The following is a 26,774-nucleotide window of genomic DNA, read 5'->3' as shown; positions in this document are numbered from 1 at the left end:
TGTTGCAAATACAGTGATAAACGTGTCACATATTAAAACATGGTACTTTCTTTCCTTTTTCCAAAAAGCCACATCTCATTTTCTTTGAATTTTTCATTGGAAATTTGCAAGAAAACTTTTATAAGTAGTAAAACAATTGCAAATTGGTAACGGAATTTTGTAACGAAATTTTTTGTCGTTGGTTTGTGGTGAATTTGTATTTGACTGTTGATATGTATTTATCATTGCAAAAACATGGTAAAATTTGTTACCAAATTTCAAGAGAATATAACGTTGCAGAAAATATGTTGCAATATCACCATTTTCTTGTAGTGGGTTTCACTTCTATGTTGCCTCTCTTCTCTGCTCCGTTGGCTGATGCGTATTGGGATAGATTCTTTACTATCCTTGCTTCTTCTTCAGTCTATTTTGTGGTACGAATCTTTTTTTTTTGGAACGCAACTTCATTAAATCATCAGAGTAGCGTGGTAAAACCACTTGAAACACAGCTTAGAGCCTGCTTGGCCAAACGGTCAGCAACAACATTCCTTTCACGAGGAATCCAAACAAAATAAGAGGTTTCGAAATCCATACATTCGATCCTAATGTCAGAGACGATCCCATAAATCTCTGGAGGTTCTGTCTTCGAGTTCAAAGCCTTGATGAGTTGAGATGAGTCTGACTGTGGTACGAATCTTTTACATTAAACTATATATATGTACATATTTGTGTCGGTAAATCTTGAATTACTCGTGAAGTATATGAATGTTGAAACTCTCTTTCACCGTCAAATATGCTGTTTAATAAGTTTTAGCTATTTGGCCATCTGATATCGATTATTGTTGCTTGGTATTCGTCTATTATTGAAACTGTTTTGTTAATAAACTGATGTATGCTGATAATATTTGGTCTCGTATGTCTGTATGCATATGCTTAACCAGTCATGCAGCATCCAAGTCATGATGTGCACTAGGTTGTATTAGAACGAATAGTTTTAGACTGTCTAACTTAAAAAATTAGAAAGTGAACATATGTGCTAAGTAGTGTTTGAAAAAATGGTTTAGACTATCTTAAATGGTAATGGGTCACCATTAGATTATAAATTTCTTTAACCACTAGTTGTGTTTATAGCTCTATAGTTCATGTAATTTGTTCTTTAATTACATTTTTGTTTGGTTCTTCTTAGTAAATTATTTTTTCCATAGACATTTAGTGTATCTAAGACTTCAACTATTTTATATAAAAAAATTGTGAAAAAACATTTTTTTTTTTTTTGAAAATTAGCCTTAGGCCCCCCAACGGCACTGATCATTAGTATAAATATTTTTTTAGAAAAAGGTAACGAAACAAGTGGAGTGGTAACGCGAAACATGAGCCATCTAAAAATAGCATGTGGTTACTCTCATGTGAGTAGATTTTTGCTTGCTTTTATATGGGATCATAAGTTACAATATACGACACCACTAACGAAGATGTTTCAAAAAAACAAAATGATGTACTTCATTGTGTTTGCTTTTCTTTTCAATGGTTGCACCGCCAACAAAGTGTCAGATTCTCTGATTCAAAAATCTTGTAAAGAAGCTTCAAAGTCTCCAGGTCCGTACATGATTCCAGATTTTGAAATAGTTTGCATTGCATCTCTCAAAGAGAATCCGAAGAGCCAGAAAGCGAGAAATCTCGGTGATTTGACCATGGTAGGAGCAAATAACGCCATATCAAACTTAACGAACGTGAAAAGAATGGTGGAGAAGATTATAAAAGAGAGAAAATATAAGAATAGTCTTACTAAGAAGTTGTTGGAAGAATGCCTTAAGCTTTACTCCAATAGCTTTAAATTGTTAACTTCAGGTTTGAATTACGTCAAAATGCGGAATTTCGATAAGGCTGCAGATGATTTTATGGATGCAGGGGAGGGACCGGCATTCTGTGGATTAAAATTTAACGGCGACAATCAACAGATATCTCCTGTGAAAGAAGAAAATATTGTTCTCATAACAATGTTCGATATTCCTAAGACGTTTGCTAGGGACGTCTCATACGAACAAAGAAACAATAAAAACAAAAAGGAAGAAACAAACTAGTGGAGTATCTCATTAGAAATAAAGTAGGTTTGTGAAGATGCTTAGCCAGACTAGCGTCCAGTTAAACAAAAGGGTGCTACGTGAGTTCTACTGAACAACAGTAATGAAAATTTATTTAGTTCTCATTAATAATTTTGTTTGTGTGTTATTTTTTTGTTTGGATCATGTAGTCAAATGATATTTATTATTTACGAGTTATATTATTCTGGTTATTGTTTTATTAATTATGTTTTGGTTATATCAGCTTTATATAAATCTAATTTATGTATACTGTGCAATTTAAAATGAAACTAACTTTTATGAGTTTCATATGCATGTTGAATTTTCAAGTAACGATTTTTAAACACTAAAATGCCTTTAAATGTATCATTCAACCCAAAAAACCTTTAGAATGCTGATTTTTAATAGTAGCGTATACTTTTGGGCCGTAGCATTATGAAAACCCAATATGATGAATATAAGCTCGTATTTTGGGCTCAAAAAATCCAAGGCACTTCGATTAATCCGGTCTACTTCGGTTTAATATTCCCGTTCTTTACAAAAAGAATACGAGAAAAGTAAACACGAATAGTCTAGTCTTGTGGAAAATCAAAGAACCGTCAAGGAAGACCAGCACAAAGTCTCCTTATCGCCTTCTCCACAGTTGATCTTCCATTTTTACTAACGAACATTCTTTGCCTATCCTTGTAAGGAATCATTCTCCATAAAAGCTCATATTTTTTCCTAAGGTTGAGCCAGTCGCCTCGTTTCTTCTATAATCGGCGGTGGTGAAAGTGATGTCTCCTAACGATTCAAAAAACAGAGCCGGTTTTCTTAACTCTCTTGCTTCTTCCATCACCAACTTCGGGTCGGTCATGACGAAATCAGTTAATGGGTAATAACTAATAAGCATAAGGATTGTGTTTTATGGATAAAGCAGTGTTGTGTGATGAGAAATGTTTGCTTGTTTCTTTTCTCAGTTTGATGGGATATGAAGGGATAGAAGTCATCAATCCAGATGGAAGTACAGAAGATGCAGAGGAGGAAGCAGGAAGAGGAAGATGGAAGCAAGAGGTATATACAACTGTTTATTTTATCATCTTCTAAAAAAAAAAGATTTTACCAGAATGGTAATAATAATTACTAATGACTTTTTCTTGGGTTCACCCCCTAGGGTGAACCTTTAGGTTCACTAACCAATAGAAAGTTGTCATTTTAGATCTAGTATTTTTTAATTAAGGAAACAAAATAACTTACCAAATTATATTATGCTTTTAAAATAAAAAATTAAAAATTAAATAAAGAGAAATAACAATAGTTCTAAAAAAAATTATTTAAAAAAAATATTTATTTTTTAAGATTTGGAGTTTAGTGTTTAAGATTTAGAATTTAGAATTTATCCAAATGTTTAGTGTTTTTCCAAGGGTTTAGGGTTTACCTAAGGGTTTAGGGTTTACCCAAGAGTTTAGGGTTTACCCAAAGGTTTAAGGTTTTCCCTAGGGTTTAGGATTAGAGTTTAGGGTTTAGTGTTTTGTTGACAACATGTTTAGTGTTTTTCCAAGGGTTTAGGGGTTTACCCAAAGATTTAGGGTTTACCCAAGGATTTAGGGTTTAGGATTAGAGTTTAGGGTTTAGTATTAGGGTTTAGTGTTTTGTTGACAACATTTTTTTTTTTTTTAATTCGTTTTTTATATATTATTTTTATTTATTTTGAAAAAATAATATAATTTGCCAAGTTATTTGATTTCCTTAATTAAAAGATACTAGATTTAAAATGACAATTTTCTATTGGTTGGTGAACCCAAGAATAACTCATTACTAATTTTGAATTGTTCAACGTGCCTCTCTGAGTTTCTATGTTTGGATGATTTCTCTCAGGAGCGTGATGGATATTGGAAGATGATGCAAAAGTATATAGGATCTGATATTACATCCATGGTGACTCTTCCTGTGATCATTTTTGAACCCATGACGACGCTACAGAAAATGGCAGAGGTTTTGTACATGTTCTTATATTACACATTTACATGAAAGCTCTCTTTTGAGCTGAATTATTATGTATATTTATTTTACCCATTTTGTTGTAACCTCTCGTTAGTTGATGGAATACTCGCATCTGCTGGATATGGCTGACAAAACCCAAGACCCTTACATGCGCATGGTATATGCATGTAAGCACATTCACATTCCTTCCTTGTGTTTTCAAACTCTGTATACCTCTTGAGTCTTGGCTAACTATTTAAAAATAATAATAATATCGAACAGCAACATGGGCTATATCTGTGTATTATGCCTACCAACGTACATGGAAGCCGTTCAATCCAATCCTCGGTGAAACTTACGAGATGACTAACCACAATGGGATTAATTTTATAGCTGAACAGGTGAGTCGTTTCTTTACAACTCTTATTGTACTTTGTCTGAAATGTAAAGATCATTAGTTTTTTGTTGATATATTGACGTTTAATTTGTTCCTCAGGTCAGCCATCACCCGCCAATGAGTGCTGCTCACGCAGAGAACGAGCATTTCTCTTACGACTGCACTTCAAAGCTGAAATCGAAATTACTAGGCAATTCAATCGACTTCTACCCCGTAGGAAGGTAGGGTAACTTCTCCTACTGTAATGTAACTGACCACAAATTCTTAGTGTTTAGATTTTATAATGTATCTATAGGACAAGAGTGACACTTAAAAGAGATGGTGTGGTTCTTGATCTTGTGCCTCCTCCGACAAAGGCTCATAACCTTATCTTCGGACGAACATGGGTCGATTCTTCAGGAGAGATGATCATGACCAACCTCACCACTGGTGACAAAGCGGTGCTTTACTTTCAACCATGTGGCTGGTTTGGGTAATTTAACTTCTTTCCTCATCACACTTCTTTTGACCTAATACTGGAGCTGAATTTTTTGACCTAATGGACAGATCTGGCCGTTATGAGGTGGATGGATACGTGTATAATTCAGCTGAAGAGCCCAAGATACTAGTGACCGGTAAATGGAACGAGTCCTTGAGTTATCAGGCTTGTGACACTGAAGGCGAACCTCTTACAGGCACCGAACTAAAAGAGGTTGTGTCAATATTCTATTCTTAGCAGAAAAAAAAAAGAAAAAGATTTTGTTACAAGTATTTAGACTATGTTACATTCCCACAGGTATGGAAGGTCGCTGAAGCTCCAGAGAAGGATAAATACCAATACACACATTTTGCTCACAAGATCAATAGCTTTGACACTGCCCCTAGTAAGCTATTGTCATCTGATTCACGTCTACGTCCTGATAGATACGCCCTCGACACTGGCGATATGACCAAAGCTGGTTATGAAAAGAGCAGGTAAACCATATATAGGCTTTTTGGTCATCATCCCCAAAGTAATTTTAAAGACTAGATAAAATCCTGGTTTTTTTTGTTTCTCAGCCTAGAGGAGAGACAAAGAGCTGAGAAGAGAACCCGAGAAGAGAAAGGCCAACGATTTGTTCCGAAATGGTTTGATGAAACCGAGGACGTTACTCCCACGCCATGGGGGGACCTCGAAGTGTACCAATTCAATGGTAAGTACTTGGTCCACCGCGCTGCAGCGGATAACTCCGAGATTAACACCGATATGGAGTCGACCAAATTCAACCCTTGGCAGTTCCAAGATACCTCTCCTTAAAGCTTGTAACAACAACAACAACAAAAAAGACTACAATCATATTCCATATCTCTTGTTACAGTATTAGTTAGTCACCATTCCCAATGTATATATATTTCTATAAAATATATATATATATATATATATACTTATCATATAAGCTCTAGTTGTACTCCATTACTGTTTTCTAAGAATTAAAGGTTTCTACAAAAGACAGTATGGATTTAAGCAGAGACAAACGGTAGAACAAGCTACGTAGAAAAGGCAAAATGAGAAGTTTCTTGGGTCATAAGCAACTAAAAAATGATATTTTTCTTGTTGCTCCAGCTCCACAAACATTTCCAATTACCAATAACGAAAGAACAAGATATCAAAAAGTAATATTTTTTTAAACAAAAATGGGGAAGTTGGTGCGGAAAAAATAAATATAAACAAATTTAAAATAGTAATGTATTTGCTGTCACTGGAAGAGGTAATTACACAGAGGTCGTGGACTCACGAGGTTGGTTAAGAATTTAAGATTAAGAAACACTGTACCCATTACCCATATATATATATATATTTGTCTTCTCTGAAACATTTATATTTTTACTCGTTTTGGTAACATGAAATATCTATGATGATAATCAGTTAACCAATTGGGTAGAAAGCATTTACCTCGTTTCATGTGGAACGACCTCTTCTTATTATACCCTTTGCAACTATCTCCACTCAATAAATAAATAAAATGATATTTTTTCCAGCTTTAATCAAGAAAAAAGAATGTATGCATATATTTAAGCTCTTGTCTAGTGTGAAACATGTAAAATTTACAGTCAAAAAATTTATAGATAAACAAACATGCAAAGTTAATTGATAAATTTTGGAAACGATATATAGTCTCCAAATCCAAGTTATCTATAGAACGATGGTTTTCTAATAGATTGTAATAATGGTTTTAAGTGATTCTTCAAACTCCATTAGTTTTCATATTTGAGCAAAATTATGGTACAAAGTTAAAGGTAAACAGGATCTTATTTATTTTCATATAGTTTTATATAATATCTTTGATACAAACTATAAAAGATTTTCTATATTTATTTGAAATCTATACAACATATATTGTCTTAAAAATAGATTCATGAGTCCAAAATAAATAAATAAGAAATAAATGAATAGATATTGTAGATTTTTTGAAATTGCTATACTAATCTGAAACCAATAAAACATCTATTGTTTTAAATAAGATAGATTTGTGAGTGCAAAATCAATAAATGAGTTAAATAACTGTAATTAAACATGAAAGAAAATATTTTTATCTCAAAATTAATTTTAAGTAAGTGCAATATATGATCTATGTTATCATATTATATTTAGTCCCTAATATGATACTACTATTTATTGTTAACTCACACTTCTAATCAAAAACATAAAAAAGTATTCACATGGATTTCAAATATTATTAACATTACTTAAAATCAGTTATTTGCAAAACAGCAGTGATTAAAAGATTGCCTAAATACATAGTTGAATAACTTCGAAGATATGAATGCTTATAAAGTATTTAAAAATTCATAGTTGAATAACCCAAGAATTCTCACTCATTGGATTTTGTGTTTACTTCATTCGTGTTTTCTTAGCTAGGAGCGATAATTAATTACGACTTGTATCCGGTTTAATCCGGTTTAATAAGAAAACGTAGCTCCTGTTAAATAATCTCTAACACAAACACCAATAAACCAACGCATCTTCTTATGGTCTAACCGACGTATCTTCTTAATCCTCTGAACTGTCTTTCTTAACTTCCCATGTTCTTCTCCACGACCATCTCTCTCTCCATATATATATAGGTCGCTTCCTCTCTCTCATTTCATAACACTGTTCTCAGAGTGAACAAAAAAACCGAATACCTTAAAACCGGTTTAACGAACCGGTTCCAATGGATCATCTTCTGTGTGACGAGTCATGGCTGTCGGGTCCTTCGACCCCGGAGCCTTTTCCAAACTTCCGCTTGAATATTCACGACGATCACGTGGAAATGTCTCCAGCCATGGATGCAGCAACGGTCGAGGAAGCCATTTCTATGGATTTGGAGAAAGAATCATGTTTCAGTAATCACGGAGACAAGTTTATTGAGTTTCTTGTTTCTAAGAATTTAACCGATGCTAGGTTTCAAACAGTTCAATGGCTCATTCAGGTGTCATAACTCTTATAATATACATCTTTTGTTTTTCATGTTTTGACCCAAAAAAAAACCTTTTGGATCGGTCACCGCAAGTCAAATTCTGCTTTTGAATAGGCTTATCTATTCATATTTTCTTTTACTTAAGCGTAATGTTTATGATTTGTTTGTGTGAAGTGTATATTGTAAACATGTTTATTCTAACGAGTAATCTGTCTGGATTTGTTGTTGTTTTGTCAGACTCGGAATCGTTTGAATCTATCATTTGAAACGATTTTTTCCGCCGCGAGTTGTTTTGATCGGTTCGTCTATGCGACTAGCTGCAATGTAAGTAAATGGATTTGTTAAATAACTCAACATTGCAGTTTAACATCTGTTTATCCGAAAATGAACGGAACTTACTAAATAAATTCAGGAATGGAGTAAGTGGATGGTGGAGTTAGTTGCAGTAACCTCATTATCGATCGCATCAAAATTTAACGAAGTTTCTTCCCCTTCACTTGAAGATTTTCAAATGGAAGGGCTAAATCATATGTTTCACCATAAGACCGTTCTTGAGATGGAACTCATTGTATTGAAAGCTCTAGAATGGCGTGTTAACTCGGTCACGAGTTTCTCTTTTTCGCAAATACTTGTTGCTACAACCGGGATGGGAGGAGGAGACATAATGATGAATCGTATCACAGATCATTTGCTAGATGATTTATGCGGTAATAAGATTTTCACATTTTATTTTGAAGTTGTTTTCTTGTTGGAGAAGAAAGTACATGAAATAATAAATGATTGATCGTTTTTGAATCGTAAATGTGGATGCAGATTTGAAGATGCTAGCATACGCACCAAGTGTAGTGGCGGTTGCGGTTGTGTTGGATTTTTTAGAAGAGAAATCAGCTCTAGAGGAGAATCTTGGAAAAATTATGAATCTCTTTGGAGAAGAACACAAGGTAAAATTGAAGTGTTGTAATAATTTGTATAATTGTAATATAGTTTCCACAAATGAAATATATTTGTAATATAGTTTCCACAAATGGAATACGTTCTGATCATTTATTTACGTGGATAACTGCAGGTGAGAATTGCGAAATGTATTAATGTTATGAAATCTCGAAACGTGGAAGAGGGCTGGAGAAGAGAAGTGAAGAGTCCAGCCAGTGTGTTGCAGAGAGGAGGCGTGATGAACATGAACATGAACATTGTTTATTACGTTGAGAATCTTTCTGCCATTTTTCAGATTTTACGATCCGATAAGAAGAGAGAAAGAGATAGTCACGAAGACGAGAATCGTCCTGCAAAAAGAGTGACGTTTGTTACGTCAAATTAATTATCTATCACATTTATGAATAGAATTATAGAAAACATACTACATTTTTTGTATCAACTGTAAACTGGCATGTACCATTTATCTATTATGTTTGACAATAAAAGTGAAATATTTTTATATAATTTAACATGCTATTGGGCATAGTATTGCCGATATGAGGATAATTAAATACAATTTAAAGGAAGAAATAATCCCCATAAATAAATAAATAAAAAGTCACCATAAATTATCAACATGCACATAATATCACGTGTGAGTTCAACGCATATATCCACAAGGACCACAACCGCAGGCTGACTTCTGAAGATAAAAATACTGTCGTGTGCTGTGAAAGTAAAATCCTCTTTTTTTAGTGCGAGTGTGTCAAAGTGTAACCCACATGTTAACTAGCGATTCTGGGATTCACACAAACGGCTGAGATATTGAACTCAGGAGCTTGCATTGTTGGCCTCATCAGCACTTCCATTGTTAATTAAACACAAAAAAAAAAACTAAAACTAAATAAGATTCTAAACAAGGGAAAGGGCTTGGGTCTTTCTCTGTAATGTGTTCAAGTCTAGTCACAAGAACAACTCTTTATGAAATGTAAAACTACTGAGACTAATTATACATCAAACTGTAAAATAGTATTTGTTTTTGGATTCTTTAAAACCATTGTTGGGTGAGCTTCAGAGGACACGAGTGGTGCGAGCATCTATGATGGCTACTTTATCTAATGGGTCGGAGGAGGGAGTCAATGCCTCTGAAAGAGAGATACGTCTGTTTCTCCATGCAGATTCAGCCCATGCTTTCATCTTCTCTCCTTCGCTTTTTCTGTTTTCTTGAATCAGTAGTAGCTCCGCATACCCTCCTGCACCAGTCACCAATCAAAAATCCAAGTTTTAAGCTAATTTCCTTATCGTGGAACAGAGTTATAAAGCGTGCATCTTTCTCACCTCTTGATAGAGCCATTACTTCCTGAGTTTCCACGTTTATTATCCCTAAAAAAATCAGAAAAATAAATGGGTTAGAGAGCAATCATAAAACTTGAGGCTCAAGAATCTCCCGTTTGAAGGTACCGTCTGAATCCAATGGAGGTGCTTTCATGAGCTCCAATGCTCTTCTAAAGAGGCCCTGACATGAACATAAACATGTATAAGATGAGGAAATTATAATGTTACGATGGAGTGTAAAGTAACTTGTTTCTGACCTCTTGAATCAGGATAGAACTCGAGCGTTCTTTTTTGGCTTTGTTTCGGTACATGAGAGCTACTCCGGTTAAAATCACGCCAACCTTGGGATGATTGTGTCCTGATCCGAGTAAGCGTTAGGCTGGTGCATTAAATTAAAAATGAATAGATGGGACCACACAGTGTACCATAATGTTCCTCAGCGCTTGTCAATGCGCTTGTCAGTGTTTCCTCCGCATCACCAAAGTTTCTAATTAATAGCAAAAAAAAAAAAAAAAACAGAGGTGAATAATTTAGATTAGCGACGAGGACCACAAAACTCAAAGCTTACCCAATGTGTGACTCGAGCTGGCCAAGAGCAAATGTGGCTGCCAGTGAGACTGCCTTCAAATTCATGTTACAAGAACTCATAGACTCTTTGGTGTCTGCTGCTCCTTGAATTGCCTTTTGATACATCTCCTTTGCCTTTTCAAAGTTTCCAGTGGCGTGCAAGAATTCACCATAAGAAAGTGCAACGTTACCTATATAAATGTAGTTAGGCACTTCACCGCAATAAAACGACAGAGCTACCTCCGGATTAACAGAAACGTACAAGTGTCAGTGTGTACCTTTGCATATGTCATGGTTCTCAAGTCCTCCAAACAAAGATTCGGCTGCACCAACAATTAGGCTATACATAAAACTAAGGAGGGTAATGTGGAATAAGAAAAGTAAAGATGAGGTGCTTTTTCTCTACCAGATTCAGTATTTCCTTTAACAAGCTCAACGAGGCCTTTGATAGTTTTAGTTGTGGCAGCCACGTCCTGAAGATTCTCATGGCCTCTCTCTTTAACCAGTTCCAGAAATTCATCAGAAACCATTAGTGAAGCATCATCCTAACCAGGAAAAAAAACATAATCAACTTTCTAACACAAGTTGCTATACGTTAACACACAAACACAGTAGCACTGTTGGGATTTGAACCTGTCCTGACTGAACCAGCAGACCAACAAGAGCTTCCACAGCAACAGCTGCACAACAGAAGACAGTTCCAGACTCAACAACAACCTTAAAAAAAACACACATATAGAAAATATCAAAGGTTTTGAGAAAAACCTCTAATAGACAAGGAAGAGAGGGTGAGAGACATGACATGCTTGAGGCGTTCAATGGCCTCGCTACTGTTCCCACTGTAAAACCACAAGAAACCAAACACTAATATAAAGTCCTAAGCTTTCCACCGCTAACTAACAAAAATTCAGAGAGAGAGAGAGATAAAGATGAAACCTTTCGTATAAAAGATCAGACATAGCAAGCAAGACCGTAGCTTTGGAATCTAGAGAAGCCTGATCATCGTTGGGTTGAGTCCCAAGGCACTGTTCAAGTACTAGCATCCCTTGAGCATATGATTCATCTGCAATTTTCGAAGAATCTCTTACAAAAACTAAAAGGTTTTAAGGGAATGATGATAGATTTTTTTTAAAAAAAACCTGATTTTTGAGAACGAGCGTGGGAAAGAGCGTAGTTGACCATCTGAATAGCCACATGATTCGCGTTTGGAACGCTGATTTCACCGTGAATCGCCCTCGACGGAATCGAGTACCGAACAGAGCTGCTTCTAACCGATATCGCGCGGCCACGAATCGTTGCGGCTGCTCTTGCGTATTTGGCAACAGAGTGAATCATGTTCGCTCGATTTACTCTTTCTGTTCTTCTTCCACAAGAAATGAGGTGAAGCTTCTTCTTCCACTATATTCTATGGACGGACGGACTCTTCACCGCCGTCACTAGCGGTCGTCAATTCAATCTGTTTTCCGATTATTTTAACCGGTTTAGTTTGAGTTTGGTTCGGTTTAGCATGAAATGTTCGTTTTGAATGGTTTGTTTGGTAATCATGATTGATTTTTTTGTTAATATTTCAATGACTAGTCTATTCTATCTCTTGCAAGATACTTTGTCTACCAAAAACTTCAACCTCCCTACTTGCTATAAAGATCAAACAGAGTCTACAGCCTATGACATTTTCAATCTCTAATACCACCTTTAGAAAACAATAATTTTTATAATTAAGAACATGGAAAAACAAGAGTATAATGTTTTTTTGGTGAAAATTTAAAAGAAAGCAAATCCTCACATTGAAGCAATGCATATATGCTCTTTGCTGATTCTACAAAGTGAATAGGTCTTTTGCATAAGTAAATATATGTCAGGAAATAAATACTAGTAAGCAAGTGGTGAAGTTTATACACATAAAACATACTAGGTAAAATTAAAACATAACTCTATAAACAAACAAAAAACAGCCAATCTATACAACATGAAAAGTCCTAAATTAGTTTAAATGTTTAATGGTGAAAAGAAACATAAATCTTAACTTTTTCTTTTAATCCTTCTTTAACTCATCAGTTAAATTGTTTTAGCATCCTTGCTTTAACCCACTCTTAAATTTGTAAAAGGAAAAGTACAGATATGATTTTGTAGAAGGCTAACAATCAAGCCTCTGTAAATCGCTCTATATCTTTTATCTTTCCCACTAATCCCATTAAAGACTCGGTCTATAAAAGATTAGCACTTGGCAGTTCCTTATACAACAAATCCACTTCACCATTTACACTCTTGCAACTCAAGTTTCCACTTATTCCTCAACCACGTCCTCTCCTATTCCTTTATTAATATCCTCTTGAAAATTACCCCAAAAAGAGCAAACTTTAGAGAGTGAAAGATCCCCATACACACAGAACAACAGCAATGGCGAGTTATGCAACTCTCTTACTTCTCTTTCTCACTATCTCAGCCTCCTTATCTTCCTCCATTGGTACGGTATCTCTCGTCCCCATTGTTTATAGAAATGGGCTTTGTTAAGTTTTTGTAATATTTTTATTTTCTGTGCAGATGGAACGCAGCTTATACTAGTGAACAACTGCCAGGAGAGCATATGGCCAGGAATTCTCGGCGGCGGAGGCCAAACCACTCCGAGAAACGGCGGATTCCACATGGGAAGCGGCGAAGAGACCATCATAGACGTGCCGGATAAATGGTCCGGTCGTATATGGGGTCGACAAGGCTGCACCTTCAACCAAAACGGCAAAGGCGGCTCATGCCAAACCGGAGATTGCAACGGCGGCTCGCTCAACTGCCAAGGAACCGGCGGTGTTCCACCAGCAACCGTCGTGGAAATGACACTAGGCTCATCGTCCTCGCCGCTTCATTTCTACGACGTGAGCCTCGTAGACGGATTCAACCTCCCCGTGTCGATGAAACCCATCGGAGGAGGAGTAGGATGCGGCGTGGCGGCTTGTGAAGTCGATTTGAACGTTTGCTGTCCATCGGCGTTGGAATTGAAGAGAGATGGCAAAGTCGTGGGATGTAAAAGCGCTTGCTTCGCGATGCAATCGGCCAAGTACTGTTGCACCGGTGAATACGCGAATCCTAAGGCTTGTAAGCCGACGCTATACGCGAATCTGTTTAAAGCGATTTGTCCGAAAGCTTATAGTTATGCGTTTGATGATTCGAGTAGTTTGAAAACGTGTAGGGCTTCTCGTTATGTCATCACTTTCTGTCCTCCCAAGTAACGACTCTGTGTGTTTTCTGGTTTTCGCTTATTGAATGAAAGTAACCATCCTAAGCAAATGTTACACGGGCCTTTAATTTTAATGGGCTTAATAGGCCCAATTGTCAGCTCGTAATATCTTGAAGGGCCCCACCTTATCCAGATAGAAAACAACTGAAGACCCCAAGAATCTGAACTGAAACGTTATCCATTTCAAGAGAGTGACACGTCGTGATTCCTAAGCGTTCGATATAAATCCAATCGCATTATTACTTGTTATTAACCGGAAACCATGGCGATCGTACCGGCATTGCAGACGACGTTCGTGGCATCGACGAACTTCCTGAAACAATCGAGACCTTCGTCTTCGTGGGGATCATCATCACCGAGCAATGTGACTCTTCCCAGAAACAAGAGATCGTCGTCCGTAATTGTTGCCGCTGTCGGTGATGTCTCTTCTGACGGAACCATATATTTGATAGCCGGAGCCGCTGCTGTAGCTCTTGTCGGAACAGCTTTTCCGATCCTCTTCAAACGCACCGACACGTAACCACTCTCTCCTGTCTCTTATTTGTGTATTGTCCGGTTCAACATTGGTTCACAATAAAACCGAGCTAAATCCTCTGTTAGATTTGATTAGCCGAATGGAAACAAGGCCTGAGTAGATTGAAAACATACAGTAAAACCCTTAACCGATGTAGTAAACCGAACTTAAGAAGGTCTGTGGTATGTATAGGTGTCCGGAATGTGACGGAGCAGGATTTGTGAGGAAGGGAGGAGCGACTTTGAGGGCCAACGCCGCAAGGAAGGATCAAGCTCAGATCGTTTGCGCCAACTGCAATGGCCTCGGCAAGCTTAACCAGATTGATAAATAAATTAACTCTCTTCTTTATTATATCTACAAACCGCTATTTCACATTCCTCTTCTTCTCTATGTAATATATACTCTGTAAGTTTTTCTGAATCCATGAGAGAAATATTCGATTCGCGATAGCTTGTTTGGAGATGCAATTGTTTCGAGTTGTTGTACCTTTATATGCTCTGCAACTGCAAGAGATAGTCTCTGTTATGTTTCTACATTATATTTGCTCTGCAACTGCAAGCGTTAATCACATGCATGCGAACTGTGTTGTTGTTCAGGTGGTTTTGTATCAAATATCGTCATGTGAAGCGTTTGATGGATTTTGTAATATTTTCAGGAGACCAGGAAGAAGATCGCTTGGGATGGTTTTGCTTTAAAATATTTGACAAAAAAATTGGTTTGGCTAGAAAAGTATCACTAGTTCAAACAATAACACAAGCAAACAGAAGAACAAACAAACAAGAAAATAAGCAAACAAATCTAAAGGACGTTATCTTTTAAAAATTCCAAAGAAGAACTTTTATAATTGCTAGATTGATTAAGAAAAACATAGTGATCATATGTGTCCGAATAAATAGAACGAACCATCTTTAACGATTTTAATGATAGGACACACTACATTTTATTTATTGTCACAAATTTACACTAATTCTATGATCAATCAAGTTAATGTAAAATTTATATATTTTATATAAATTTAAATATATAAATTTTCATAAATTTTGAATTTTTTTTAAGTTAAATATGTTAAACTGTGAAAATAATTTATTTTATATACCTGATGAAAAATAAATTTAAATAAAATTTTAATCATTTAACTTTTTTTTGATTAATACTGCTTTAGTTTTGTATTTGTTGATGCACACTCACAATTAATTTTGGTAAATATATATATTTATAAAAATATGATATATAAGTTGATGTAAAAAATTATATTTGTAGTTGTATTGAGCTTATTTCTATTAGTGTAATATATATAGTGATGTATGAATTCTTATATAGTGATATATTTGCTTATTTTTATTTGTAGTTATATATTAATTTAATAGTAATATATGAATTATTAATATATTTTAATAGTATTGTCAAAAATAAATATTTATACAAAAATTTTACATTAATGATGATATATAAATTAATAATGATTGCTATATTTAAAACATCTTACCAAAAAATATAAATTTTTATATGGAAAAAATTGTACATGTTGTAATTAAGTTAGTGTCATGTCATATTTTTTTCGTAAATCATGTCATTTTTTTTGTATCGAATGTGGTGATGACGCGTAAAATCACTTCACTAAAAGCTGTAATTGAATATTTTGATAATAATCATATATATATATAGAAAATAAATCAACGGTTAATGATGAATGGAAGAATATATTGGAAAATGGGACAGCGGTATGTTTGCATGTATCACCTGCAACCATAGATAATACAGTTTTGGAAGTTAGTCAACAAAAAAACAAAATGGAAATCTAAAATATATTGCTATTTTGGAAGTTCATAGGACACGAAGAATATCTTTAGCATCAATTCTACACCGCAAGAAGATGAAAAGAGAAACAAATATTAAAAAAAAAACATTGAATATATTATTACCCACCATTGATATGGTTCCCATATATAGAAGAAATCATTTTGACTAGCCTGAAACACTAAAACCCGATTTTACGTCTCTCTCTCAGCATTTCATTGAGATCGTGAGAAGATGAAACTCGACGAAGAATTCTTACACGACAGAGACCATTCGTTTCTGACAGATGACGAGGAAAATCAAGCAGATCTTGCTTGTTCTGACGATGAACACGATGGAGATGGTCGGAGATGCGGAGCAAATTCTGATACCTCCTCTCCGTTGTCTCGTAATCGTTCAGATAACAATCTCACTGATGTCCCTCCTCCATGGCCACAGAGCTACCGGTAAAAATAAAATAAAAATATCAATTTCCTGTTCTTTTTTCTTATTGAATTCTCTCAGAATTACAAAGGTTGAGATGATTTTTATTTTGTTTAGACGATCAATGGATTTAATGACGGGAATGACTCCACCTTCGGTGAGTTTCATGCCTCGAAGCCTGTCCCGGAGATCAGGCTCTTCCTTCCACAAGAAGCAACCGTCTTCCTTTTTCGATTCGTTTTCTTCTTCCTCAAGCAAGCCTCTTCTCTCTCAACCAGACCCTGACAAGGAAGATACCATATTACCTCCCCATTTTCTATCCCAGCTCAAGCTCTCCGTCACCGATCTTCCCTTACCACAATCTAATCTCTGCTCCGTCTCTCAGTCCATTCTCAACGGTAAAAATAAATGAAATGTTGTGATTAATAAACATGTTGTCACGTTCAAAGTAGTATATCATTCCATCGCCACTATTTAATTTTTAATTTTTATTTTTTGGGGGCATGCAGGAACCAATGTGCTGTGTGGGCTAGGATTAATAACAATGCCTTATGCAATAAAAGAAAGTGGATGGCTAGGTTTGATCATACTCTCCTTCTTTGGAGTCATCACTTGCTACACAGGCATTCTCTTGAAGAGATGTCTTGAAAGTTCTCCTGGTCTTCAAACTTACCCTGATATCGGCCAAGCCGCCTTTGGCATTACCGGTCGCTGCATCATTTCCGTAAGTTCCAAAAATCAAAATACTTTATAAAAATTATGTTTCTTGAAACTGAAGCTTGACTTCTTTTTCTTGAACGGCAGATCCTTCTGTACATAGAGTTGTATGTAAGTTTTATCCTCTCTATTGTTCAATATTTTTAAAATTCTTCAATGAATTGATGGCAATTGTTTCGTTAATTTAAACTTTGTTTTCCAAAAAACTAGGCAGCTTGTGTGGAATACATAATCATGATGAGTGATAACGTATCAGGACTATTCCCAAACGTTTCATTGAGCATTACCCCAGGGCTGTCTCTAGATTCTGCTCAAACCTTTGCAGTTTTAACCACTATTCTTGTTCTTCCAACTGTCTGGCTTAAAGACCTTAGCTTGCTTTCTTACCTTTCAGGTTTGCTTTTCCCCCTCCTGAATCTTTCTGTTTTAGCTTCTTTGATGATGTAATTGACCGTATTTAAACTCTCTGGTCTAGTTGGAGGAGTCTTGGCATCAGTCTTGCTTGGTCTCTGCCTCTTTTGGGTCGGTGCAGTCGATGGAATCGGGTTTCATGCAACAGGAAAACTTATGGACTTCGGTAACTTACCTGTTGCTATAGGGATTTTCGGGTTTGGGTACTCGGGTCATTCGGTTTTTCCAAACATATATTCTTCTATGAAAGATCCTTCCAAGTTTCCTCTTGTTTTAGTTATTTGGTAAGTCCAAGAAGCCCCTCTTTACGTGTATCTCACTATACCATAATATACTAATACATCCTTCTCTCTTGTGCAGTTTTGGTTTCTGTACGGTCTTATACACAGCGATAGCAGTCTGCGGTTACACCATGTTTGGTGAAGCGCTCCAATCACAATTCACATTAAACATGCCTAAACACTTCCTTCCATCTAAAATAGCGGTTTGGACTGCGGTAGGATAAGCTTTCTCATCTGATTTTCTCTATATACTTACATGTATAATCAAAATTGACTTTCTTCGATCTCTCAGATTGTTACACCGATGACAAAATACGCGTTAACCATCACTCCAATCGTTCTGAGTCTCGAAGAACTTATTCCAATGGCTAAGATGAGGTCACATGGTGTATCGATATTGTTCAGAACAATCCTAGTCATCTCTACTCTGGTCGTTGCTCTTTCAGTTCCTTTCTTTGGTAATGGTTTTTATATATGTATGTTGCCTCCTGTTTTTATATAATTTCATAAAGCATAAGCACGTAGCTTAATACCAAGCTACATTACCTAACTTCCTACGCAAGAAACCTATCTCATCATAGCTTCTCTGATCGAATTCCTTAACTTACAGGGATCGTGGCTGCACTCATCGGATCATTCCTTGCAATGCTTGTGGTAAGTTCTTCGATAGAGAAATATTTAAATTTTAAATTGATAGAATCCGCGAAAAATAATGTTTCTTTTGTTTACAGGCTCTTATCTTTCCATGTCTATGTTATCTTAGTATCCTCAAGGGTAAATTAACCAACACTCAAGTAAGTACATATAGCTACTTCACCCTTAACGCTGTTTTCCTTTTATTGGAGAATTTTATTAAGCATCTTCTTTGTGCAGATTGGATTATGCATGTTCATTATAATCTTCGGGTTGGTGAGTGGTTCTTGTGGTACTTACTCGGCTATCTCAAGATTAGCATACCAGATGACATGACTGGCTGAAAATTTTATGGAGATTTAAATTAGGTGTTTGTTGTATACTATACTACTATGTTTATAAATATCTATTCGGTTCAGACTTTTTTTTGGTTTTAGAAAACAAGCCTAAATGAAACCCCGAATATAGTCCAGTCTGGATTTTTGCCAATTGTAAGAATTTAAATCTTTCATATGTGTTCTGGTTTGAGTTTTTTTTTTAAAAACAGTATTAGCTTAGCAAATGTATGCGACTTGTTTACGTATTTGAATTGTATCTCTCCAAATTGTTACGTTCAGTGTTATATATGCGTCTCTGATTAAGTTCTGCATTTGGATTATGTTTGCCGCGAGTAGAAGGTCTATGACATCAAGTCATCATCAGAAAAGGAGAAAGAAATCAGGAGAAAACCAATGGAGAACATGAAGCTGAGAAGAGCTAAAAAAGCCGATCAGGACATATGTGCAATCAAAATACCATATCTTACAAACTAGGAGGAATTTATTCATGAAACTGGTTTTGCTGGATTCTACACTCAACAAGAGCACGCAGCGAATTGGTTTCATATCAAAAGGATAAATGGTTTAGAAGATATGTCATTTTCAAGTCAAGGTTGGCCCGACTTGCCTTATTTAGAAGATCAGTGGTTTATCAGTTGCAAACCAAACATTGGCGACCAGGAGATTTATCTATGCAATCAGGAGACACAAACCGTGCCTGACTCTTCTGGATCCTTGGATGTGTCTCCTGATTGCATAGATAAATCTCCTGGTCGCCAATGTTTGGTTTGCAACTGATAAACCACTGATCTTCTAAATAAGGCAAGTCGGGCCACTCTTGACTTGAAAACGGCATATCTTCTAAACCATTTATCCTTTTGATATGAAACCAATTCGTCGCGTGCTCTTGTTGAGTGTAGAATCCAGCAAAACCGGTTTCATGCATAAATTCCTCCTAGTTTGTACGTATGGTGTTTTGATTGCACATATGTCCTGATCGGCTTCTTTAGCTCTTCTCATCTTCATGTTCTCCATTGGTTTTCTCCTGATTTCTTTCTCCTTTTCTGATGTCCTCATCAGATCTGGAGTCCCATAACATATGATGATCCAACGAAATCATGTTACCATACAATTGTATAGTGTGAATAAGATTTAAGCCCTCTGACTCTAGAGTGCTAGTACATTACCTGCATCTTTTTTTCTCTTGTTTTTTTCTGCTCTTTCTCGACGAGAGTACTATGTAATATTTATCCATTCAAATATCTAAAATAAAATATAGCCAGATCAATAATGTTTGTATTGTATGAGTTTTGTTTTTATCGTCTGACTTGTTAGTAAAAATTGAATGCCGAAATTGAAAAGCCGAAGAAGAAGAAAGCCTAACACATACACTTTCCGTTTCATTTTAGTTTTCGTTCTAGGTTTATGGACATAGATTAAAAAATATATGATTTTATATATTTTCAAAAAAAACCACAATAACCTATATATCTAACCATATTTCAACCAATAAAAAAAATAAATGGAGAATTTTTTATAGGACCCTTTATGGTGTATTAATTAGAGCTTATGATTGCTTGATGTACGACCTTTTACTAAGCGGGTATTTGCTCTCAGCGATATCGACGATATGATGAGGGTTGCTGAGGAGGAGTCACTTGACTTGAGTAGAAAGAGGAAACTGCCAGCTGAAGAATCAGACATGTTACCCTTACCGAAACACTTTTGTCTGGAGCAGCAACAAGCCTCGCTTCCTGATTCTTCATCTCCATCCTCAGATATAGAATCGGCGGAATGCTCTTGTGCTATGGAAGACACAAAAACCGGAGATGATACCTCTTCATCTTCTGCATCTGTGTGCATGTCTAAAGACTCTTGTTATTCAACCGGAAGTTCAAGTTGGAGTTCTGGTTATGCAACGTCAGGCACAGATCAATGCTGTTCCAAAGGTACTGACAAAATACAAGAATATGTTGAAGAGCTGGAGTTTATTTGTCCCGAGTATGCGGTTGAAGATATTCAAGAGCTTATAGGGTGTCAAGATTCAAATGTAGAAGGGTGGAGCGTCGTTAGCAACCAAGGTAAAACTAAAAAAGATTAAAGAGCTAAAGAAGTCAATATTTGAAGTGTCACAATAATTAATGGGATTCATTTGTATTGCAGAATCGGAAGAAGCTACAAAGAAACCAACCATTGATCAAGAGTTTGAGGAGTATTTTTCAACACTTATGATGTAAACATCAAAGGCAATGTTATATGTAAATAAATATAAATTTCACATTGTTTCTGTTTTAGAAGAAACACATAAACATAAGAGCATTGCATTTTACAATGGTCTTGCTCACCATTTCTGATAACTTCTCATCCAAATATAACTGAGGAAACACTTCAAATATCACTCAACTAAAGAGACATAGTTTCGAATCAAATCTTCATTTTCCAACAAATTAAAACACAATCCAAAAACAAACCGCGGTTCCTTGTCTGAATAAAACCTTACGGAAAAAAACACAATTCGATTTTCTGAGAATCTCATTTTTTTTCATATAGCAAACTCAAATTCGATACACAAAGGGAAAACGAAGACTAAAACATAGTCATAGTCTCCGAGAGCAACGATACTACACTGAAATGGGAAACATGTATCTACAAAAACACAGCAAATCCAAACCAAACCCTAGATCGGGAAAAAAAAACAAGAACCAAATCTAAGCGCATGCTTCCCGTCGAGGATGTGCGTAGAACAGTGTCTCCAGATCCGGCGGCTGAAAATAACCGTTCCTCGGCGGATCTCGTTTCCTCGCCACCATTGATTTCTTCCTCAGCGGCGGAGGACAAACCAACGACACCGGAATCCTATACTTGGAGCTTCTCGGCGTCGTACACCCTTCCTCCGCCATCTCGGTCGTCCTCTCCACCACCTCCTCCATTCTCTCTCTCGATTTCAAAATCCTAAGGGCGGAAAAACTTTTGAAGTATGAGAAGAAGCGGTTACTTGATTATTTATATCTCTATAATAAAAATAAATAGATTCAATCAAATCTTGAATTTTTTTTTGGTTTCCTTTTAAAAACATTTCGAAATTTCTGAAATTTAGGAGGGAGATTAAAATAACAGAGAGGACGAGAATCTTTTTTTCTCCACAGAGTTGTTTTCGTCTCTTTCCAGATCAAACGGACGGCTGAGATTGATTCTAACAGCTTTGTATGAGCTGGATTTGCTTACGTGTTGACATATTATTAGTTGATGGCATCACATTTATGATGCGCGTGACCCCACTGCACCGTTTCAGACGCTCTACCATCATTATTGGTAATCTTTTCAATGCATTTATACTATTTTATTTCCTCTTTTAAAAGTAATTGATATTTTATCTTATTGTAATTTGTATTTTTTTTTTCCATTTCTGTGGCGGCGCCAACTTGCCCAACAAGTCCCTTTGCGCGGGAAACGAATAATAAAAAGAGTATTATCTTTTTGAAGCCAAAAGCCGAAAACTTTTAGGTTCATACCCAATCCGATATCAAAACGGTCCACTCAAGTCAACAACCTTATTTGATTGCCAAAAAGGGCCTAATATATACCCTATCAGGCCCATAATATTGAACGGGAAGAGCTTGTTCCCGTTTTGAACATTACCGGAGGCGACAAAAAGCTCTTCCTATTGATCTGCTGTTTGCTCCGGCAATGAGTAAATAAAACTCCAATGACTGATGACATTCGTGCTCGTCGTTACTAGTCGTCATCTACTTTTCTTCCTATCCTTTGCACTTTGACTCGGTCCTCTAGTTTCAACATTGGTTTAATTGGTCCTCGTATAAGTTCTACAATATTTGTTTGTTATTACAGCGAAGTTTCTTAGACAAATATTAACTTATTCAAATAAAATATATAAAACATATTTTATGTGGAAAAAGAGTTGCTTGCATGTCTTTGTTGTAAGGCGTTTTTATTTTTTCTTAATCTGTAGTTTCGCAGAAATTTCAACTTTTATGTGAACATGGATGCATGGCCTATCACACTCTCTATGATGTTTAGCCATTATGAATTATCAGAAATGTAATTGTATGTATCTATTGCCTGGTTTTACAATTAAAATTAATAATTACATATCAAACAAAACGTTACTCATACGTCTATACTTACTCCCAAGTCCTGCTGTTTATTATACGTTATACGTTTAGAGGTTCAATTATCAGAGGTAAGAAAACAAACAAAAATAAGAATGGAAGAAATTCAATCCAGATGATTTTTAAAAAGTTAATAATGAACGCAACAAGGAAAGGAAAAGATGTGAATAAAATAAAAATAATATAACGAGGAAAATGTACTTGGGTTTGCATGCATGGGTCATGATGGGGTCATCTTGGAAAAGGAATATATATTTTTTCAAAATCTGTTAGTGCCTGTAATTTTTTTTTGATAACCGTAGTTTGATCTCAAAGGCTTTCCAGGCCCAAAGACTAATCACTACGAGACCCGTAGGATCCACGTTTTTTTACCACTCCGGGTGACCAAAGAGAATCGAATTTTGGGCGGTACTCACAGCTGTGAACACTTTACCACTAGACCAAGACCACTCGGTTGTGCCTGTAATTTTTGTCTCTTTCACCAATGACTTAACCTATCTTTGAGCCAGGAACATTTTTTTTCTTTTCTAAGTAGCGCGATTTGGTTGTCCAAAAAAAAGTAACGCGATTTGAATATGGAGAGATATGCATACTGGAGTATGTTGGAGACATCAACAATACATTGACTTTTATTGTAAATAGTTCTAATAAGAGATTCGGATCTTTTAATAACTTTCAGATATGTTTTAAAAGTTAGCATTATATTCCAAATTAAATTGACCTTTTTTGTTAAAATTAATTTGACCTCTTTTTTAAGGTAATTAATTTGACCTCTTCTGTTGAAGCATTTGGGATCATATACAGTTTCAGATAGATTGTTTATTTATTCATTCTACAATTATTTGTGTATTTACATTTTGTTTATATACACGTTATGTGTTGAACGGTTTGGTTTTTTCTTGTTAAACAAGCTGTGTTTCTTCTAATTTCTACGTTCTCTAGATTTTCTTATATTGATTATAGCTGCGATGATAATTTTGGTACATATCAATATATGCTTACCTAGTGACATCGCTAATTGATGTTAATCAAGAAGAACGACAAATATTAAGCCCTTTCATAAAAAAAATTAAGAACAACAAATATTATTAACTAGCTATCACTATATTAAATCTAACTGAAAACGCTGAATCAAAATACAAGTAGGGTAAAGTTAAAAGAACGAATATGTCATTATCAGGGCCAACTAGCTGCTTTCGATGTAAATGCAACAGTTCGGACAGAAAAAGAGTTAGAGAACTCGTTCTGACCCCTAAAAAAAAAAGGGGGGGGGGGGGTGGTGTTAAGAATTAGTCAATATCAAAAACACCAGTTGTAATCTTAGTAATAGTAATCAGTGTTTCATTTTATACACGTAATTCCAAAAAATTAGTAAAGTATTTATAATTAAAGGAAGTTCCATACAAATGTTTAACAACTTCGAAGGTATACGGTACAGCAAAGTTTCTATTCAAGACACTTGCGTTGGTGTTTTTCGTTCGTATTTCTTCACGATCCACAAGTCCAATTATTTGCCACTTTTATATATATAATAAACAAATACTTTATTGTTAAAAATCTGAATTGCAAACAGCTGTTGTTTCCTTCTAACTCTCGACTCTTGTCTTTTTCAGAAGTACCAATCATATGGCCAATATTGTGTACTACCCCATATTCTATTTCCTTCTCCAATTAACTAAAGATTTTTATGACATAATTATATTCAGACATATTCGCACTTTAGTATCTTATATTCACGTCTTGGCTTATTTGGTAAATAACATTTCTCTGAATTTTTAAAAGTTTAAATTTCATAAATAAAAGAAAAAACACAATTTTTGAAAATAACCTAAATACGATTGAGAGATCATAACTGTTATTTATAGTAAAATACGCAAATTCAAAAATGTCTATACAAATAAATCTGCATATAGATGCGAATTTGGACAAGGAAATAATTTTGAATGGTATATATAAAAAATCGAATGGTAATGGTGTTTATGATAATTAAAACAACTTTTACTACTTTGTTCCTATTTCTAAACGATTGATCAAAGAGTTATTTTGGGTAGATTAAGCTAAATACATCTGGTGAAATGTATAATTAAATCTTTTTACATAAAAATTCTTTATTTTTTTATCCTTTACATCAACTAAAAATCCTTTATAAATGATGGTATCTTGAATATATTATTAATTCTCAAAAGTTAGTACACGGGGACTCTTATAATCAAATGATACTTGTGAACTTCGGGTTCACACCATTAAAATGATTCTCGAAAGTACTATTTAATTTTTGCCGATATTTAATACTCCATCTGTTTTTATTATTACACAAAATGTTATTATTACACAAAATGTTATTTTAGAATTTTAACATAATTTATGCTTATTTTAAATTTAATATTAGTTACAAAAAAAAATTGGTCTTATAAATAATTTATTTATCTTAAATATTATTATTTGAATGAATGTAATTAATATATTTTAATTATTTTTTAATATATTTAAAAATGTCAAAATAGCACTATTTACAAAACGGAAAGAGTACTAACATAGAATGCATATATGGAGAAAAGTGTACATTGAAATGATCGTTCGTGTTTAATTAGTTATTAATAAAAAATCAGAGGAATTAATCTCTTTTCATTTGCTTTGAGAATGTAATTGTGCAAGTTTGCAACAGTTGTCATAAATAAGGAGATGTACGCATGAATACCTTATTCACATACACCAACTTATAAACATAATCAAATTACCAGTTTGGTTTCAAAACTACTTTTAAATAAAAACATCATTGGTTATTCATTGAACCACAGTTTAACCAATAGTAAAATATACTGCATAATATTATTGGATATATAATATAAATTGTTAATAAATTTCATATTGAAAATTTAAAACGTCATCTAATCTGGAATAAAAAATTTCTAAAACGCCAAATATTTAAATCGGAGGGAGTATAAAAAATACATTATAAATAGAGTAGAATTTAATAAATGGAGTTCTATGAACAATTTATATATTTGTGCTTTGCTTTTTTTTTAATTTTGATAACAAAAAAAAAAAGAGACCGTCTAGTTTTTTTTTTTTTAACTCAGCACAAACTAATAAAACTAAGTTATTTATTGGAATTTTCTTGAAATTGACGAGAAAAGAACAAACTAAAAATGAATATCATAGTGTTGACAAAAGAAAAGATAAAATGAAATCCAGAATCATATATCTAATGCTACTTTGAGTGTTCACAATTAAATCTCAAAGTATTACGAGCTGGTCATCAACAATGTATAGTTTAGATATTTTTGCATTGATATTATTATAAAATAAAATGAGAGAAGAATTTATTTATATTGCATAAAAATCAATAGATTATTGCAGTTGAGCTATTTATTATATATGGTTGTGGTTTGTACTCGTTAACAATAAGAATTGTACTCCATCGTTTTAACTATAGACATAAGTGACATAATGTTCACCGGCATCGGCGGCAGAAATAAATAAACAGCTTTGATATCGACAATCCATGCATAAAGAATTAACAACTATAATTTTATACTTTGATGCACATGTCATGTATGTATATTACCATCACATGTTCACATTCATTTGTCAACGAAATATTCATATTTTTAATTCGAATAACCAAGGTAAATATTAATAAATTACACAAAAATAATTGAGATAA

General features: G+C 34.8%; 8 protein-coding genes across 8 annotated transcripts; 6 read left to right on the top strand and 2 right to left on the bottom strand.

Moving 5' to 3' along the window:
• Positions 1 to 2,628: 2,628 nt before the first annotated feature.
• On the top strand, positions 2,629 to 5,834 carry LOC106433559 (oxysterol-binding protein-related protein 3A). The gene is made up of 10 exons (XM_022711980.2): positions 2,629 to 2,934; positions 3,020 to 3,113; positions 3,918 to 4,034; positions 4,138 to 4,210; positions 4,305 to 4,423; positions 4,519 to 4,640; positions 4,715 to 4,891; positions 4,966 to 5,110; positions 5,195 to 5,373; positions 5,458 to 5,834. Exons 1-10 carry the CDS (start codon positions 2,837 to 2,839, stop codon positions 5,693 to 5,695), a joined length of 1,362 nt encoding a protein of 453 aa, XP_022567701.1. The 5' UTR covers positions 2,629 to 2,836; the 3' UTR covers positions 5,696 to 5,834.
• A 1,182-nt stretch (positions 5,835 to 7,016) lies between these two features.
• On the top strand, positions 7,017 to 9,602 carry LOC106433545 (putative cyclin-D7-1). The gene is made up of 5 exons (XM_013874372.3): positions 7,017 to 7,850; positions 8,076 to 8,162; positions 8,251 to 8,545; positions 8,652 to 8,779; positions 8,905 to 9,602. Exons 1-5 carry the CDS (start codon positions 7,593 to 7,595, stop codon positions 9,154 to 9,156), a joined length of 1,020 nt encoding a protein of 339 aa, XP_013729826.1. The 5' UTR covers positions 7,017 to 7,592; the 3' UTR covers positions 9,157 to 9,602.
• A 26-nt stretch (positions 9,603 to 9,628) lies between these two features.
• On the bottom strand, positions 9,629 to 12,101 carry LOC106372566. The gene is made up of 12 exons (XM_013812811.3): positions 11,795 to 12,101; positions 11,592 to 11,718; positions 11,421 to 11,494; positions 11,289 to 11,335; positions 11,062 to 11,200; positions 10,934 to 10,978; positions 10,657 to 10,846; positions 10,514 to 10,575; positions 10,346 to 10,446; positions 10,215 to 10,269; positions 10,092 to 10,136; positions 9,629 to 10,006 (listed from the first exon to the last, which is right to left on the bottom strand). Exons 1-12 carry the CDS (start codon positions 11,988 to 11,990, stop codon positions 9,825 to 9,827), a joined length of 1,263 nt encoding a protein of 420 aa, XP_013668265.2. The 5' UTR covers positions 11,991 to 12,101; the 3' UTR covers positions 9,629 to 9,824.
• A 604-nt stretch (positions 12,102 to 12,705) lies between these two features.
• LOC106370712 (thaumatin-like protein) lies at positions 12,706 to 13,934 on the top strand. Its single transcript, XM_013810710.3, has 2 exons — positions 12,706 to 13,119; positions 13,197 to 13,934. Exons 1-2 carry the CDS (start codon positions 13,053 to 13,055, stop codon positions 13,874 to 13,876), a joined length of 747 nt encoding a protein of 248 aa, XP_013666164.2. The 5' UTR covers positions 12,706 to 13,052; the 3' UTR covers positions 13,877 to 13,934.
• A 90-nt stretch (positions 13,935 to 14,024) lies between these two features.
• Positions 14,025 to 14,847, top strand: BNACNNG03650D. Its single transcript, XM_013874382.3, has 2 exons — positions 14,025 to 14,400; positions 14,591 to 14,847. The coding sequence occupies exons 1-2, from the start codon at positions 14,147 to 14,149 to the stop codon at positions 14,727 to 14,729; spliced, it is 393 nt and encodes a 130-aa protein (XP_013729836.1). The 5' UTR covers positions 14,025 to 14,146; the 3' UTR covers positions 14,730 to 14,847.
• Positions 14,848 to 16,236: 1,389 nt separating this feature from the next.
• On the top strand, positions 16,237 to 19,209 carry LOC106372568 (amino acid transporter AVT1D). Its single transcript, XM_013812813.3, has 11 exons — positions 16,237 to 16,641; positions 16,736 to 17,016; positions 17,128 to 17,342; positions 17,423 to 17,446; positions 17,546 to 17,729; positions 17,811 to 18,030; positions 18,107 to 18,242; positions 18,320 to 18,485; positions 18,638 to 18,681; positions 18,759 to 18,821; positions 18,901 to 19,209. Exons 1-11 carry the CDS (start codon positions 16,430 to 16,432, stop codon positions 18,994 to 18,996), a joined length of 1,641 nt encoding a protein of 546 aa, XP_013668267.2. The 5' UTR covers positions 16,237 to 16,429; the 3' UTR covers positions 18,997 to 19,209.
• Positions 19,210 to 20,482: 1,273 nt separating this feature from the next.
• Positions 20,483 to 21,334, top strand: LOC106370713 (protein FAR-RED-ELONGATED HYPOCOTYL 1-LIKE). The gene is made up of 2 exons (XM_048768423.1): positions 20,483 to 21,058; positions 21,141 to 21,334. Exons 1-2 carry the CDS (start codon positions 20,608 to 20,610, stop codon positions 21,212 to 21,214), a joined length of 525 nt encoding a protein of 174 aa, XP_048624380.1. The 5' UTR covers positions 20,483 to 20,607; the 3' UTR covers positions 21,215 to 21,334.
• Positions 21,335 to 21,496: 162 nt separating this feature from the next.
• LOC106433530 (cyclin-dependent protein kinase inhibitor SMR4) lies at positions 21,497 to 22,080 on the bottom strand. Its single transcript, XM_013874358.3, has one exon. The coding sequence runs from the start codon at positions 21,905 to 21,907 to the stop codon at positions 21,686 to 21,688; it is 222 nt and encodes a 73-aa protein (XP_013729812.1). The 5' UTR covers positions 21,908 to 22,080; the 3' UTR covers positions 21,497 to 21,685.
• Between the last annotated feature and the right edge of the window lie 4,694 nt (positions 22,081 to 26,774).

The sequence above is a fragment of the Brassica napus genome, chromosome C9, assembly GCF_020379485.1.
Source record: "Brassica napus cultivar Da-Ae chromosome C9, Da-Ae, whole genome shotgun sequence".
In the NCBI taxonomy this organism is placed as follows: Eukaryota; Viridiplantae; Streptophyta; class Magnoliopsida; order Brassicales; family Brassicaceae; genus Brassica; species Brassica napus.
Note: the sequence above shows the minus strand (reverse complement) of the source record. Positions and strands in the feature narration are given on the sequence as shown.

Coding starts and splice junctions, on each gene's coding strand:
- LOC106372566 (XM_013812811.3), bottom strand. CDS start 11,990: ATGATTCACTCTGTTGCCAAATACGCAAGAGCAGCCGCAACGATTCGT. Junction 11,495..11,591: donor TCTGATCTTTTATACGAAAG/GTTTCATCTTTA, acceptor GTGGTTTTACAG/TGGGAACAGTAGCGAGGCCA. Junction 10,270..10,345: donor GTTCTATCCTGATTCAAGAG/GTCAGAAACAAG, acceptor TGTTCATGTCAG/GGCCTCTTTAGAAGAGCATT.
- BNACNNG03650D (XM_013874382.3), top strand. CDS start 14,147: ATGGCGATCGTACCGGCATTGCAGACGACGTTCGTGGCATCGACGAAC. Junction 14,401..14,590: donor CTCTTCAAACGCACCGACAC/GTAACCACTCTC, acceptor TGGTATGTATAG/GTGTCCGGAATGTGACGGAG.
- LOC106372568 (XM_013812813.3), top strand. CDS start 16,430: ATGAAACTCGACGAAGAATTCTTACACGACAGAGACCATTCGTTTCTG. Junction 17,447..17,545: donor TTCTGTACATAGAGTTGTAT/GTAAGTTTTATC, acceptor CCAAAAAACTAG/GCAGCTTGTGTGGAATACAT. Junction 17,730..17,810: donor CTTGCTTTCTTACCTTTCAG/GTTTGCTTTTCC, acceptor TCTCTGGTCTAG/TTGGAGGAGTCTTGGCATCA.
- LOC106433559 (XM_022711980.2), top strand. CDS start 2,837: ATGTCTCCTAACGATTCAAAAAACAGAGCCGGTTTTCTTAACTCTCTT. Junction 4,211..4,304: donor CATGCGCATGGTATATGCAT/GTAAGCACATTC, acceptor AATATCGAACAG/CAACATGGGCTATATCTGTG. Junction 4,424..4,518: donor TTAATTTTATAGCTGAACAG/GTGAGTCGTTTC, acceptor TTTGTTCCTCAG/GTCAGCCATCACCCGCCAAT.
- LOC106370713 (XM_048768423.1), top strand. CDS start 20,608: ATGATGAGGGTTGCTGAGGAGGAGTCACTTGACTTGAGTAGAAAGAGG. Junction 21,059..21,140: donor GAGCGTCGTTAGCAACCAAG/GTAAAACTAAAA, acceptor TTTGTATTGCAG/AATCGGAAGAAGCTACAAAG.
- LOC106433545 (XM_013874372.3), top strand. CDS start 7,593: ATGGATCATCTTCTGTGTGACGAGTCATGGCTGTCGGGTCCTTCGACC. Junction 7,851..8,075: donor CAGTTCAATGGCTCATTCAG/GTGTCATAACTC, acceptor TTGTTTTGTCAG/ACTCGGAATCGTTTGAATCT. Junction 8,546..8,651: donor TTTGCTAGATGATTTATGCG/GTAATAAGATTT, acceptor ATGTGGATGCAG/ATTTGAAGATGCTAGCATAC.
- LOC106433530 (XM_013874358.3), bottom strand. CDS start 21,907: ATGGAGGAGGTGGTGGAGAGGACGACCGAGATGGCGGAGGAAGGGTGT.
- LOC106370712 (XM_013810710.3), top strand. CDS start 13,053: ATGGCGAGTTATGCAACTCTCTTACTTCTCTTTCTCACTATCTCAGCC. Junction 13,120..13,196: donor CTCCTTATCTTCCTCCATTG/GTACGGTATCTC, acceptor TTTTCTGTGCAG/ATGGAACGCAGCTTATACTA.